The 15,857-nt window shown below is 41.2% G+C and overlaps 1 protein-coding gene across 1 annotated transcript in view; it reads left to right on the top strand.

The window, feature by feature from the left end:
• The first annotated feature begins 1,549 nt into the window (after positions 1–1,549).
• The window catches only part of CHSY3 (chondroitin sulfate synthase 3), a 290,640-nt gene continuing 276,332 nt past the window's right edge, over positions 1,550–15,857 (top strand). The window contains exons 1-2 of the mRNA XM_082725819.1: positions 1,550–2,457; positions 5,013–5,296. Of these exons, the coding sequence (XP_082581945.1) occupies positions 1,650–2,457; positions 5,013–5,296 (1,092 nt within the window). The 5' untranslated portion in view covers positions 1,550–1,649. The remainder of the gene's footprint in view (positions 2,458–5,012; positions 5,297–15,857) is intronic.

Raw genomic sequence — 15,857 nt, 5'->3', positions numbered from 1 at the left:
TCTAGAGAGCATTTTTTTTTTTTAAATGTCCCCTTTCTTAAGATATTACATATCTTTGGGTAATTTCTTCCTAATGTGACTTTCAGTAATTCTGGCCAATACAATTAAACTTTCTTTGAGATTCTGTCGCTGAAGATCCTTTCCCCTAATTGGACACGTAAAACACGTCCTGTCATTGCCTTAGAAAATAAAACAGTTTATAGACAAGAATAAATAGAGTTTCTATTTTGTTTTCTGATTAAGTTCACTTAGGGGGGTAGGAATTTTCTTAAATTGGATCTGCCGGGTATTGGCTCTATAACTTGTTCACATTTCTCCATCATTTGCCAGTCCTACCGAATCAGTCTTGACCAAGACTAAAAATAGTTGATGATTCTCACTTCTAGACAACAAACCAGTAGAAGAGCAGAGGCAGGGACCATCAGGCAGCCCCACACTTCCCTACTCAACAGGTGGGGAACATGGGATTTTTACGTTCTTTGGGGACTGAGCCCCCACTCACCGTGCTCTGTCAGAGGAAGTATTTCCAGGGCCTCTGAGATTTTCTTAGAAGACACCGAGTGACTTCGGTGTTCTGCGTACGCCTGGAGAGGGGTGGTGAAGGATGCAGGTGGGACCGGGAAGTTAGAAAGGTTGGGAGGTGGGGCGCTGGGATGGGACAAACGGTTTCCCGAGCTCTGAGCGGGACACGGAGCAGAGAGCCGAGGCGCGGAGTGGCAGCGGTGAGAGAAACGCGAAGAGCACCGCAAACGCGAAGAGCGGAGCGCGCACGGACCTGGGCGGGGCAGAGTGGGGAAGGGTCACGCCGGGACGTAACCGGCTGTGGGCTGGGGGAGGCGAGCGGGGCGGGAGCTGCGGGCGCCTGCCGGGGGCTCAGGGACCCGAGCTCCGCCGATGAGGTCAGTGGAGCCGACGCGCCGGGAGGAGGGCAGTGGAGCCCCCGGACGCGGGTGTTGCGAGGCCGGCAGAGGGGCGGGACAGGACGGGAAATGGGACGGAGAGCTCGGGCCGTGGGAGGAGGGACGAGGGGGCGTCGGCGCTGGGAGCCGGAGGCGGCCCGACCGGGATCGTTTCCTTCCGGAGAGGAGGCCGGCTCTGGACCGAGGCGCGGACGGGGGGCGTCCAAGGGCGGGTGACGGGGAAATAGCGCGGCTCGCGCTTCTCCCGGGCTGGTAGCGGGGCTGCTTGTGGCTCCTCCTCGGGGCCAGTCCCGAGCCGGGCGGCGGGGGGAGCGGGAGGCGGAGAGCGAGGGCGGGGGCTCGGGAAGGAGGGAGGAGGGAGGGACCAGGCGCGCCAGTGACAGGGTGGCAGCCTAGGAGCGGACGCGTTGCCGCCGCTGCCGCTCCACCTCCTCCTCCTGCAGCTCCTCTCGCTGCTGCCGCCGCCACCGCCGCCGCCGGGAGAAGTTTCACTCCCGACCCTCGCTGGGAGCCGGGACCCTGAGCAGAGCGGGGAGCTCGGCCGGCAGCAGCAACCCGCAGTCGGCCAGGCGCCCGGAGCGCTCCGACCCTGAGCCGGCGTCCGCGCCTCGGCGGCGGGCAGCGGCCCGAGCTGGGGGCGCTGACGCGGAGGAGGGGCGGGTGTGAGCCGGGAGACCCGCGCGCAGCGCCACAGCCGCTCAGCTAGCGTCCGCGCCGGGGGCAGTCGCGATGGCCGTGCGCTCCCGCCGCCCGTGGATGAGCGTGGCTCTGGGGCTGGTGCTGGGCTTCACCGCCGCGTCCTGGCTTATCGCCCCTAGAGTGGCCGAGCTGAGCGAGAGGAAGAGACGCGGCTCCAGCCTCTGCTCCTACTACGGCCGCTCGGCCGCTGGCCCCGGCGCTGGCGCGCAGCAGCCGCTCCCCCAACCTCAGCCCCGGCCGCGGCTGGAGCAGTCGCCGCCCCCCGTGCGCCAGGAGCTCCAGGGACCGCCGCTGGCAGAGGCAGCGCCCGGGGTAACCAGTTTTCGGAGCAGCCCCTGGCAACAGCCACCCCCGCTGCAGCAGCGGCGGCGAGGACGCGAGCCCGAAGGCGCAACGGGGCTGCCAGGCGCCCCCGTGGCGGAAGGGGAGCCGGAGGAGGAGGACGGGGGCGCGGCTGGACAGCGGAGAAGCGGCCGTCCGGGGAGTAGCCACAACGGCAGCGGGGACGGGGGCGCCGCCGCCCCGAGCTCCCGACCCCGGGATTTCCTGTACGTGGGAGTGATGACCGCGCAGAAGTACCTGGGCAGCCGCGCGCTAGCGGCGCAGCGGACCTGGGCGCGCTTCATCCCCGGCCGCGTGGAGTTTTTTTCCAGTCAGCAGTCCCCTAACGCCGGTATGAGCCAGCCCCCGCCACCCCTGCCTGTCATCGCGCTACCGGGCGTGGACGACTCCTACCCTCCCCAGAAAAAGTCCTTCATGATGATCAAGTACATGCACGACCACTACCTGGACAAGTATGAGTGGTTCATGCGCGCCGACGACGACGTCTACATCAAAGGTGACCTCCCAGCGCCGGCAGTCCCGCCTGCCCGCCCCTTCTCTTCCCCATCCCCTTTCTCTGCTGCCAGCCCTAATCCCTGCCCGGCCTCTTTGCTTCTCTGCCAGCACGTGCTCGGGGCTCCTGCAGCCCCCAACCCGCGGTGCCCACCCTCAGCATCCGCCCACCCTTCCCAGTGCGCTCCCCCTCTTCTCCTGAGGTCTGGACCCTCCTCACACCTGACTGGCTTTATTCGCCTTCCTCACTCGTGCTGTTCTCGTTTCCGCCCAGAGCTAGCCCCTACTCTTTGCTGTGTGGGAGCGGTGAGGAAGGGGACTTGAGGCTTAACCGAGGGCTAATCCTACTCCGTCCAGCTCTGAAAGCCCTGGGTGATAGGAGTTTCCCACAGCTATCCAGAGGGGCGTGTCCTCAGTGTAGGAAGGTAAAACCGTGGAAACAGGCAAAAGCCAGTCTGGAGCTGGGTGTTCTAGCTTTATTTCACAACCCTTTTGTTGCAATTGGATCTAACGCAGTTTCGGAACTGGTGAGATTAAGGAAACATTTTCGCTGTTCCGGACCGTTCCCTGTGGAGTACCCACCACGCACTGGGAGTCCTTGAGCACCCCCATACCGCTCCAGCGCTCACCTCCTTCCAGCCACTACAGTGCAGCACCAGATCGGCTCTTAACACAGCAACACCGCCTCCCCCGCCCCCCGCCCTCCCCGCCACACCTCTGTAAAACCCGGAGGGCATGCGTGTGTTTTTAGGAATTGATGGAGAGGGGACATCGCGGGTGAATTATCCAGACCCCAGGAGCTCCTAGCTGTAGACACTGGCGTGGATCCTTTTCAATCTGTTTTGGTGGCTGCGGCGATAAGCAAAGGCTGGAAGTCCTTCCCAAAACCACGCGCAGCCACAGTAGTAGAAAACTTTTGTCAGTTTTGAAAGAGGCGCGGTCCTTCACCCTAAGTGTGGGTGGTTCTGGCCAGAGATTTCTAAACTCAGCAGAGAGAAGTTCCTGAGAGAGGGAGTAATCCCGCCCTTGCGGAGATGGAGATGGATTGGTCAAAAGGGGGGCAACTCTTCCTGGTGTGTACCCTTGTCCTTGTAACCTCATTGCTTTCTCCTGATCCAGGTGGTCTTTCGCCTGATTCAAGGGAAAACACACAAGATCTGTCCCATTTTGGCTCAGGGAGTGAGTGTAGGGTAATAACTAGAGATTTCTTGGAGTTAGGATGGGAAGAGTGAAATAATTCCATTGATAATTCGATACAAAAATAAACGATTGCCTATTTGTTGGATACGGTGTGTTACAGATTTAAGATGTATTGATATCAGTACCTGTAAGTGATAGATCCCTTATCTTATAGTTCCATTGTCTTCTGTGTCTCATTAAAATCACAAAGGTTTCCTAGCAGAAGTTTGCCACACCTCGCAGAGAATTTTTTAAATACATTAGTAGCATCTTTTTCTGTCGTTTGTCTTAATGCTTTGAAAGATTGTCCTTCAGAACATTGAAGTGCCATAATCTTTCCATTCCTATTAAGAATGAAATGCATTTTGAATTAAGAACTCAATAATAGCCAGTCAAAACTCATTGAGATCCCAGGGGCACGGCATGGGATCAAGATCAATGACTGCAGGTGCTGTGCTCATCAAAAAATGATAGTAAAGATGCTGACTGGGAATATAAAGAAGGTGACTACCTCATTGTATCACTTTGTAGAGTGTCTAATGTACTTAGCCTGTTGTAACTGTAGAATTTTACTTTTATTTTTTAAAGACTTTATTTATTTTGACAGAGATCACAAGTAGGCAGAGAGAGAGAGAGAGAGAGAGAGGAGGCAGCAGGTTCCCTGCTGAGCAGAGAGCCAGATGTGGGGCTCCATCCAAGACCCTGGGATCATGACCTGAGCTGAAGGCAGAGGCTTTAACCCACTGAGCCACCCAGGTGCCCCTATAGAATTTTACTTTTAAATAGGTTTTCTTGATTAACTTAACGTGCTATCAGGAAACCAATTACTTAATTTTTAACAAATTTTTTTTCTGAAAAGGTGCTTTCCAAAATTAAATTCCAAGATGACTTTAATATCCTTTCTTTCTCTCCCAACTTTGGGGTTGTATATGACTGTTTAGTAATGTGAAGTTTATTAAGGACAAAACACCACTAAATCAATTAACAGTAAAAATGTTTATTGAATATCAACAGTCTGCTGCAATGCTAAATATAATTTATTATTTTCTGTAATATTATCATTACTTCAAACATGCTAATAAATTTGTCATTTTTCTTATTATCTCACCTTTTGCCAAAAAAAGTGATGATTGTTAGACTTACGAAGTCTTTTCAGTGTTCTTGACTAGAAGGTTGATAGCATTTTATTATGATATAATTAGTAACTGAAAATAAGTAGTTTTTAAATAATAGACTATTCAAAGATGTTTTTCTTCCTTTCAGTTGTGTTATGACTTTGGGGAGGAGTTTGGACACAATGTTGGAAGGTCTTTCCCTTACCTATGTTCTAAATAATTGTGATATTAGGAGAAGGAGTGACTGTTGCTTTTCTCTTTGTAGGTGATAAGTTAGAAGAGTTTCTTCGATCACTGAATAGCAGTAAGCCTCTCTACCTGGGTCAGACGGGCCTGGGGAATATTGAAGAACTTGGAAAGTTGGGGCTGGAGCCTGGAGAGAACTTCTGTATGGGAGGGCCTGGCATGATCTTCAGTCGAGAGGTTCTTAGAAGGATGGTGCCACATATTGGTGAATGCCTCAGAGAAATGTACACAACTCATGAGGACGTCGAGGTAGGAAGATGTGTTCGGCGCTTTGGTGGGACTCAGTGCGTCTGGTCTTACGAGGTAAGAGTCTGTGTTGAAAATGTTCACATATTACAAGTGTGTGCCCATTTATAGCCTGGGCAGTGATTTTGTTTATTCTCTCAGCATCTTTTTATTCACTTAAAAATTATAGAAGCAGCCGGGTATGGACACCAGAGTGATTGTGGGAGATAACTTTCTTCACAGAGCTATGGACTGTTAGAGGTTTTGGTTTTGTTTTTGTTTTAGCGTGCCTGTAGCTTTAAGCAGCAGCCTATATATACAGTCACATCTCTGGCAGATGCTATTTGCTTTATTGGTGTTTATATACAAGCTATCCATTTCCTGTTTCTAACAAGAGGACTAACTGTATTCTTTTGGGTTGTTGCTTTTAGCATTTGGTACTTGGTTGGTTGGTGCTGTTGTTGTTTTGGTTAGGTATATAATCGCTTCCCTCTGTTTCCAAATAGTTAACATCTAAAGTTCCTGGGAAGAATGTCGTGTGGAAATTTAACATTTTTTTTTAAAGCATAGGAAAAATTAACTCATAATCTATCATTTTCAAATTTAAAGGGAACTAGTTACCTGGGAAAATAGAAGTAGTTATGAAGATGATAAGTAACTGTTTAATATTATGACTGATGGCTTAAAATTGGTCTCTTTCTGCTCTTATTCAATTTCCTGAACAGCAGCCGTTACTTATATAATCTGAGTTACATGAATTTATTTGTGATAGTTTCATGAAACACTCGGGCATTTTTTTTTCTTCAGAAATTTTTTTTGAAATGAGAGACAAAATTTTATTTAAGAAAATTTTCCTAAAAGGTAGTCTTAGTAAAAAATGGATTTAACATTTAAATAGTATGTTGCACTTTTCATAAGTTTGGTTTTCAAGGGTTTGATACACTTCAGCTATCCAATGCACACATTTGTAAATTATAACTTAACTCTTTTCAAATTTTTCATGTCTCCTGGTACAAAAAAAACATGAAAATATGCTTCTTGTAAGGTCATGATACCTCAAGATTATATAGTCATAATCATTCTTTTTTTGGAAGTGCAGTCTCACTTTACTTAATTTTGCTTTATTTTTTGAACTTTGTAGTATTTTAACTTTGGGGAATATTCTTCTATGTATTGCAGAAAGTAAAAATTATCTGTAATCATTTATTTGGAATATGTACTATACGGATTTAAAATTATTCTATACCTCATTCCTTTTGATAATAAAATAGTTAATTCATCTTTTGTTAAACTATGACTACCCTATAGAGTAAAAATTTATGCAAAATAGTTGTAGTTAAAAAGAAGTATTTTAGAATAAATTAACAAAGATTTTTGTTTCTCTAATATAAAACTAACTGGAAGGCAAAAAATAGTACAGAAAACATAGTAGGTTGATTTTGTTTATATGAAGATATTATTTTGGAGGCACTGGCTCTGTGTGGGTAAGTAAACAAAATTAACCATATTTAAAAATAAAGATGGAAATTTCCTATTTTTTGGGGGGGTACTTTATTGCCTTAACATCATACAGAAAGTTTTGAAAAACTTTTGTCAATCCTTCTCTTCAAGTTTTCATTGATTCTGCTGTGAAAGTGCAGTCTTCACCTAGCTGTGTACTCATTTATGTTCCAAGAGAGTAAATATGCTCAGTAACCTACATGCAGAAGAATTGATTTAATTATCTTTACTATAGGCGTTTGTGCTGAATAATGTTGAAGGGGAATTCTCGTAGATGTGCACAGTCTGCGTTAATACAAGTTAAATCTTATATCTTACCATAAACTGATATAAAGAAACAGACAAACCAAGGGATTCCAAATCTTACAGGATTGAACTTCATGATCACAATATTTTCATTAACTTTTCAAAAAACATTTGAATTTAGACTCATACTAGGACATCACTGACTTCACAGTCCGTATGAAGAAAATCATTTCTACCCTTTTCCCCAACAATAGAACTATTTTCTGAAGTTGTGCTGTTTACTTTCTTTTGCTAAACAATTGGAATGATGGAAAATTTCATTAGCAAGGGACATATTAAACAGCATCTTTTAACAAATTCAATAAAGGTAAATATGCAATAGAGTTATAATTTAAGCATTTTAATATTAAGATGTTGTTCTCTGTTTTATGAGATACCTTGTTAGGTCAATTGGATCACAGCCAAACTAGGATTCTCCAGTTTGGATTTTAGGTTAGTTCAAATGATGTCCATTCTATACTACTGTTCATATTGTATGGAAAAAGGTAATCTATTCTACTGTACATTGTTGTCCTAAGTAAAGGTCAGAGATTTTATATCTGGTCACATAGCAAGCTATGAAACTGATCCTTAACTTTGTTTTCATACTTCTTTTAAAAGAACTATCTGTGATGGGATTATCTTAAAATCTTGAATTTCCTTTATCTATACCTTTTATGGATTTCAGGATTCTCTTTGGCTTTTCCTCCTAATAAAAATTCTAGCAGAGTTAAACGTATCGTCCACGATTTTTGAGTTTGAATATATGAAACATTCATGATGGAAAGTTATCTTTTAAATATGATGAACAGACTTGCAGATCTTTCAGAAGAGAACTGGACAAATATATTAAACTGTATAGACTAGGTGGCTCTTCTTTATTATAAATTATGTTTTATATAAAACCTAGGAATCTTCTAGAATTCTTTACTGCTCAATGAAAATGTACTTTGTATATACAATTAAGAATAATTGGGAAAGAGAGAGGGTAAACGTAAACTGGGTTTGAGTTCTGTTGTCTTTTGTAAATTACTTCTTTGAGCCTTGTTTAATTCAGCTGAAATTGGAGATTATAACTGTGTCTACCACATACTTTTTGGAGAAGATTAAGTGAAATGGTGAAATAATTTATGTAAAGTCCTTAATATAGTGTTTGGCACAGAATATATTGTCAATAGGTATTAGCTAATATTGTCATGATTGTCCCTGAATAGATCTTGTAATGTGTTGTATATAACACGGATTCATCCATATTTTACTTCATTTAGTAGCTATTAGTTGTGAGTGGTTTATATCAAGAGAAGCAAACTAAAAATAAGCTGAGTTCTTTTCAGGTAAAGAATCCAAGATTAAGGTTTTTTGGCAAAGAATGAGAAACCAATATGTTTGGGTATTATAGAAGTATGGGAAATCCATTATCAGTAGAACCTATCATAAAATATGGAATCTGTGTGTTTAAATGATCCATTACAAATATTTGCTTTAGTCTTTGAACACCATATTAATAGGTTATCTTAAGGAGCTAGTGTAAAAAAATATTATTTAACAAGTATTTATCCAATACACATATTTAAGGAATCCTAAACAGATCAGACTCTCTATTAAAGAAATGACTGTCTCTCTCTCAAGTAAATAAATAAAATCTTTAAAAAAAAAAAATAAAGAAATGACTGCATGGATTTCTAGATCAGTTGGCAGAACAATAGCCCCCTTTTCTGAGTTTCTCTGGAATTTTTAGTAGGAAAGGAGGTTAGTAATATCTCATCCTGCAATCATCTTGTATGAATACTCAGGAACTTGTCTCTCAAGTAACTGGAACCTCTTTCTAATGTTGCTCACTGTTTTGGGAAATAATGGATAGCTTTACTTTCTTCCAGGGTAAGGTCCTGATGGTCTGGGACAATATGACTTGCCTGTGAGCTTTTTGCTTTGTTTCTCTCTCTGTCATCTCCTCCCCTTGTACTTTATTCCTTCTGTATTTAATGATATATAAAATACATTACAAGTGCATTTCGATAGGCACCGCTTTTTATCAAGTTCTCGGTAAATTGACATGCTTATGACAGGCCAATCCCAAGAGGTCACAGTATGTGTATCCAGATCATTCTTAGGACCCAGGAATCTTCTAAGTTAAAAGACCTTTGGTTGCTGCTGAGCCTCGGATGGACTGGTTCTCTGTGTGCCTGAGACCACTGGACAGTCAGAATTTGGATACTCCCTTCACTACTTGGATGTAGAAACATCTAGATTCTAAGGATGTAGGCAGATGTTAATAATCAACACGCTTGATGGGTTGCTTTTGTACTCATTTATACCTCAAATTGTATAAGTGAAGATTACTAAATGAAGCATGTTCGTGAAAAATCTATTTTATTCACTCTGTGAGTGTGAGAATTTATTGGCATCTACTGACTTTTTTGGTAGAGCTCTGTCTTGGCTACTGTTTTCCTAGTTATCTGAGCTACAATCTGGCAGCTTGGGAGGCTGCATATGGCTCTTAAACATTTTGGCTCATAGAGTGTTTTAAAGTTTTCTGTTTTTGTTTTTTGTTGCCTATAGCCGAGGCCAGCAGTCTTCAGTCCCCTTCATGTCCTCTTTCAAACACCAAGCTCTCCTCGCATGTTTATTGTACCTGTCTGGCCCAGGTATACATAAGCGTCCTGAAATTTTGAGCCAGATAACCCACACATTGAAATTTTTATTAAAGTATTCTCTAGAAAATGAACTAATTTTCTAGCGAGAATGAAATGTGTATTTTATTTATTTATTTATTTATTTATTAATAAAGGATATTTTATTTTTTAAAGATTTTATTTATTTATTTGACAGAGAGAGATCATGAGTAGGCAGAGAGGCAGGCAGAGAGAGAGAGAGAGGAGGAAGCAGGCTCCTGCTGAGCAGAGAGCCCGATGCGGGACTCGATCCCAGGACCCTGAGATCATGACCTGAGCTGAAGGCAGTGGCTTAACCCACTGAGCCACCCAGGCACCCGAAATGTGTATTTTAAATGCTGTAATTTACAGAATTTTTTTTTTTTTAAACTTGGCTGTTAGAATTGTATAACACAGAATATAGTTTTACTTTCTTTGTTGTAGGTATGTTTTCAGTAACTAGAAAATCCTCATGGGTTAAAAAAAAAAAAAAAGAAAGTTTAAACAGTTCACTTTCAGCATGTGTCTTAGCAGATTTGTAAGTTTTCTTTCTTTGCTTTTTGTTTTAGTACCATCTTTTATATTCAAGCATTAAAGTAGTTTTAATTTCAATGATTCTTTTTCTCCCTGTGAGGGAGTTTTACATTTCATCGTATGAGACTCATCTTTAGAATAGTGTGTATTTATCTTCTTAATGTTTATAGTTAAATGGAGCCAGAGAATATATATATATCTTTATTTTCTTCAATTAAATGTTGTTTCAAATAAAACATAGCTCTATATTGATAAAAAATATTTCTCAATGGGCTTAAAAAGCCGTTTCTTATGACTAAACAGATTTTTTATTAGATTCCTTAAAGAGTTAATTTCAAGGCAGAATGCCTTATGTTTAATCTTGGCTCCCTAAAGGCTATAAACACCCTAGAAAATTTCATCATTTTACAAAAGGATATGTTCTGAAAGTGTTTCTCTGGGCCTGTAATACCAGAGAGCTATACCATAAAAATCTTAAGTACGTATAACTTCTTCATAACATAACCATTAAGGTTAAAATATCTGTGCCATTCTTAAAGGGCCATTGCACATCCTTCTTAGTATTGTGCTATTACTTAAGGACTTTACTCTTCTGTAATGCTAATTTTGCTCCATCATGAACATGGTTTATGCCCCTAAAGTGCATTAATTATGTATGGAAAAGCATAAGGGGGATTTTGATCTAAAATTCAGTCTTTCAAACTTCTTTTCTCGCTTCTTATTCAGTCACAGTTTAGTTTCTAACTAAAAGCAGTAGCTTCTCACACCTACTCTTGCCACCCCCATTCCGCTTGTCACACGAAATCATCATGCATTGATTTTAGGCAGTTTCTCTTCCGCCACATTGTTTTCTTCCTTGTACAAAATGAAATTTCATTCCAAGTTGGAGAAGAAACATGGTATGGTTTTTCATATTTTGTAGTGTTAGCTAGTTGATTTTTTGTTGTTAACTGAGACCTTATCACCTGAATGGTGACGACATATGATTCCAACAAGTTGTGAAAAATATTAAGTTAAGAAGATGCCCCTACACAGTTTGAAATAAGTTCCAGGATGGCATATAAATACTATTTCAGTTTAAAATTTTTAAATATTCTTTCTCCTTAATTAATCACAAGTATACTAACTTCCTGAAGAAATTCCAAGTCAGTTTTTTCCTTCCACTTGCTTTGCCTTGGTTTCCAAAGACCTATGTTTTGAAAAACATTACTTTAATCCTTTTTCTACCTGGTCAATTAGGGCTCATTGTACAAAGAAATGTGTTCAGTCATGTAACTAATACGACATTTTACTTTGATTATAGCATGTTTCTTGTTTTGCACAAAGGTGTACATTTTAATGATGGGGTATTTGAGCTAACACAGACTTCAGTAAAATAGAGAAAAATCAGTGTCTTCAGGCATCTGAGTCATTATTTGATATTAATAAGCAATAAGAAAATCTGGGGGTTTGCAATTCTTCAGAATTCTAACCTTCTGTTCATTTACTATCCTAACTATTAACTCTCTAGTTAAGGCTAAACTGTGTATAAATTATTTTGAGTTATGACATTTATTTAAGATCACCCTGTCTTGCAAAAGTGTTGGACATTTATAGTACAATAAATATATTATAAATTTCCAGATTAACTAGATCACAGCAGTACTAAAAAATCAGCATGCATTGTTTTGGAGCTAATGAATGAAGAAGTGGATTTCTTAATTCCTTGAGATTCTAAAATCTTTACTCACTATTCATAATTTTGAAAGCTGCGTCCTTCATTCTTTACTATCGTTGGCATCTGAACTTTTCATGATCTTTTTCAGTTTTATTAATTATTTTTAGATCTATTTATTTCTAGAGTACCAGTACCTTAAAGAGTTTTTTTAAATGTATACATGTTAATAAAAGTAATATACAATAAAATTAAAATGTTAAGAAGTAATGGAAAAAGAAAAATGTAGAGAAAAAGAAAAATAATCTTTAAAAATATATGTTGGGCTCCCTGTTTTGCTGGCATTAAAGAGTTCATTGACCTACCTGGATCCTGGCACCTGAAAGAAATCTTTCCCATAGAACAAGAGGGCTCTGAGGGATCACAAAATTCAGCACCAGTTCTTTGAGTATAATGGCATGGTTTGCTTCCCTGTTCCTTATGAATCCCCTCAACGTGAACCACGAATGCAACACAGAATGGCAGTTCTGCAAAGGAATTCTACTTGGAGACACTGCTGTTATGTTTAAGTGCACCATTGTTTGGTGACTTACTTGACTTTAATTTAAAATTTAGAATAGCTTTCAGAGAGCCCTTCATGGATATTACTTCTAAGATATTTTATATTTGGTTGGCCAACAGGGAGTTTGAGTTATACATGTTCTCTGGTGGGAATGCAGAGTGCCTCTGTATATGTAGTGATTTTATTTCATATCAGTATATTTCATGCCTTTTGTAGAGCACAGGTCAGTGGGATTTTGTTTTTTAATGAAATCTGGAGCTAGAATACTCAGCTTCCAATCCCAGGTCTGCCACTTGCTAGCTGTAAGGCCCTGGATAGTAATTTAACTTCCCTTTGCCTTTTGATCAATTTATCATAATCGCAGTACCACCTCATAGAACAGTTGTGAAGATTCAATGACTCAATGTATATAACAGCACTCAAAATAATGCCTGGTAGTGTTAACTATTCTGCAGCTGTTAGCTATTTTCATAGAAGCCGAATGGTATAAAATAGTGCCAACTTAACAGAGCCATTGTGAAGCATAAAAAGGTCAATGTATTAGAAGCCCTTAGAATAATGTTTGACATGTAATAAGTCCTGTATAACTCTTAACTAATATTAATGTTTTCCAGTTTACAATGTTCATATTCTTTTTTCCCTCATGGGAAAGAGATAACGTTGATTGGAAAGGCTTTATTGCAATTGCTTTTTGAAAGATGGGCTTTGCTGTAACAGGGAACGTGCTGATTCAGTACTTCCTGAGCCTGAGTACTGCATAGTTGAATCCCCTAGGGGACTTGGGAAAAAAAATCTGTTGCTGGAACCCATCCCTGACCCATTATATCAGAATCTCTCACAGGTGAGTCTTGCCGCATGGGTAATGTTTAAAACTCCCTAGGTGATTCTAATGTTCTGTAGGGTTCAGACCTCTGTATTAACTTTTTTATTACTTCTTTTGCATACAAATATCCAGTCTATTCTTTATTCCTTAAAAATACCTTTTGTTTTGTTTTACTTTGGGGAGACTTCATAGGAGAGTAATCAGCACTCTGCATATCTTTCTATGTTTATTATTCATTTGTTTCAAAGAGTTAGTGAGTAGATTTTAAGACAAATTGAAAGCCATCCCTCAGAAGTCTACATTTTCTTATAGTCTGGTTTTCATGGCTCATGTATTACTCTTTCTATAAAAGAAAACTTAAACATAGATTTTAAAACATTCTTAGAAAAAAAGTACTTTTTAACCCATACAAGGCTTGAGTTTTCATAGCTGTTTTTATGTAATATGTTTGAGTAATATATAGTAATAGAGTTCTTAAAATTGTAGGCGAAATGTTTTTAGTGACTTGATTGCTTTAACACCTGACTGTTGAATTGGAGCTCAAAAGGAAAAATAGATATCATGGTATCTGTTTGATTGCAGAAACAATAACTTATTTAAAAGTTTACATGGGTATGTTTGTTTTAAACAGTCATTTCCAACAAATATTTCCATGTCCATGCTATGGCCGACTCTTGTAATGGAGGAAAGAGGCAGGATACCCAGGAGTGTAAGGAAAGATCTCCCTAAGGAGAACAGGAAATGTGGTGCTTCTTCCAAACTGGAAGTTATGCACAGGTATATTGCCAGATAAGTCAGGATGCATGGGAAGGCAATGGTGGAAGAAGAGCATGGTGGCAAAGAGTGCATTTGCTTCCAGCCTAGCTGGAGTAGGAGAAATGAGGCTCATAAGCTGTGGGCAGAACTCAGAAAAGGCCTTGTGCAGCATCCTCAGAGGGTTAGGATTATACCTTGTTGATCACTGATTCTTGGAATCACCTGGGGAGATGTCATTGGTTTAGATACTAGAGTCGTGATGGAGCCTTTGCATAGTGTTGTTCAAAAATCTTTCTGGGCAATTCTAATGAGTAGTCAGAGTGGAAAACCAGTTCCATAAATAATGAGTAGCCTGGAAGAGTTTTTTCATTGGTCAACACTGTGATCAGATGATGCAGTTAGTGGTTATAGCATGGAAGGATGGAGTGGTGGCTTTTATCCCTAGAGATAGAGACAAAACACAGGATTAGTCTTGATGCAAGAGTCATAGTAGAAGGAGAGGTAAGGAGATGGCCTTGAGAGCTAGATGCATGATTACATACAGGGGTGGAATGGTGGAGAGTTTAAGGTAACTGCTTGGTTTTGGATGCAGATGATAATACTATTCCTAGAGACAGAATAGAGGAAGAAGACTAAATGTGGGTATTGGTGTGTTTCAGGCAAAGGGTGAGAAAGATTAAGTTCTCTTTAGGATACATTGGGTTTTGTTCATCATTCAGTGTGATTCAACAAATACTTACTGAACACTAATATTCTGGCACTTTTCTAGTGGAAAAAAAAAAAAAAACGGACAAAAGTCCTTGCCTTGTTTTCTGGGGGAGAAAGACAGTAAATCAGCAAGGGAAGATCTAAAGAATATAGGATGGTGAATGTATGATTTTAAATAGGGTGGTTAGGTGAGACTTACTGAGAAGATGATGAGTGAACCATGCTGATATCTGAGGGAGAAGCTTTCCAGTCAGAAGCAGTTGGTGGGCAAGTCAAGAACTCGCCAGAAGGCAGAAGAAAAGGTAGAGTTGAATTAGGGGCCAGGGGAGTAGTAAAATGTAAGATCAGAGAGGAAAAAGGGTAAGAGATGGGGGCAGACAGCATATTAGGCTTTGTGGTCCTCTATAAGGACTTCTTAATGGAAAAGTGAGGCCCATAATGCTCTTGCTTTCCCAGATGAGGCAGGCAGAGGTATAGCTCCATTGTAAGTATTATCAGACTATCTGATATTGAAAAAAAAATTGTTTATTTATTTGAGAAAGAGCATGAGTGGGAGGGGCAGAGGGAGGGGAAGAGAGAATCTTACGCTAATCTTGCACTGAGCACATAGCCCTACACCAGGCTTGATCTCAGGACACTGAGATCAGAGCCTGAGCTGAAACCAAGAGTAAGAGACTCAACCAGCAGTGCCACCCAGGTGCCCGAATGCATTTGTTTTAGGCAAGTTTCATTCATGGGTGGAATAGTTACTCTTTAAGATGTAAAAAGAAAAATGATACCATAGCCATAGGATTAAAAAGTTGGTTTTGGGAGGGAGACAAGCCATAAGTGACTCTTAATCTCACAAAACAAACTGAGGGTTGCTGGGGGGAGGGGGTTTGGGAGAAGGGGGTGGGATTATGGACATTGGGGAGGGTATGTGCTTTGGTGAGTGCTGTGAAGTGTGTAAACCTGGTGATTCACAGACCTGTACCCCTGGGGATAAAAATATATGTTTATAAAAAATATAAAATTAAAAATAAAAATTAAAAAAAAAAAGTTGGTTTAACACAATGAGATACCACCTCACACCAGTCAGAATGGCTAAAATCAACAAGTCAGGAAATGACAGATGCTGGTGAGGATGCGGAGAAAGGGGAACCCTCCTACACTGTTGGTGGGAATGT

The sequence above is a fragment of the Mustela nivalis genome (genome assembly GCF_964662115.1).
Source record: "Mustela nivalis genome assembly, chromosome: 3".
Lineage (NCBI taxonomy): Eukaryota > Metazoa > Chordata > Mammalia > Carnivora > Mustelidae > Mustela > Mustela nivalis.
This window is presented reverse-complemented; position numbering and strand designations above follow the sequence as displayed.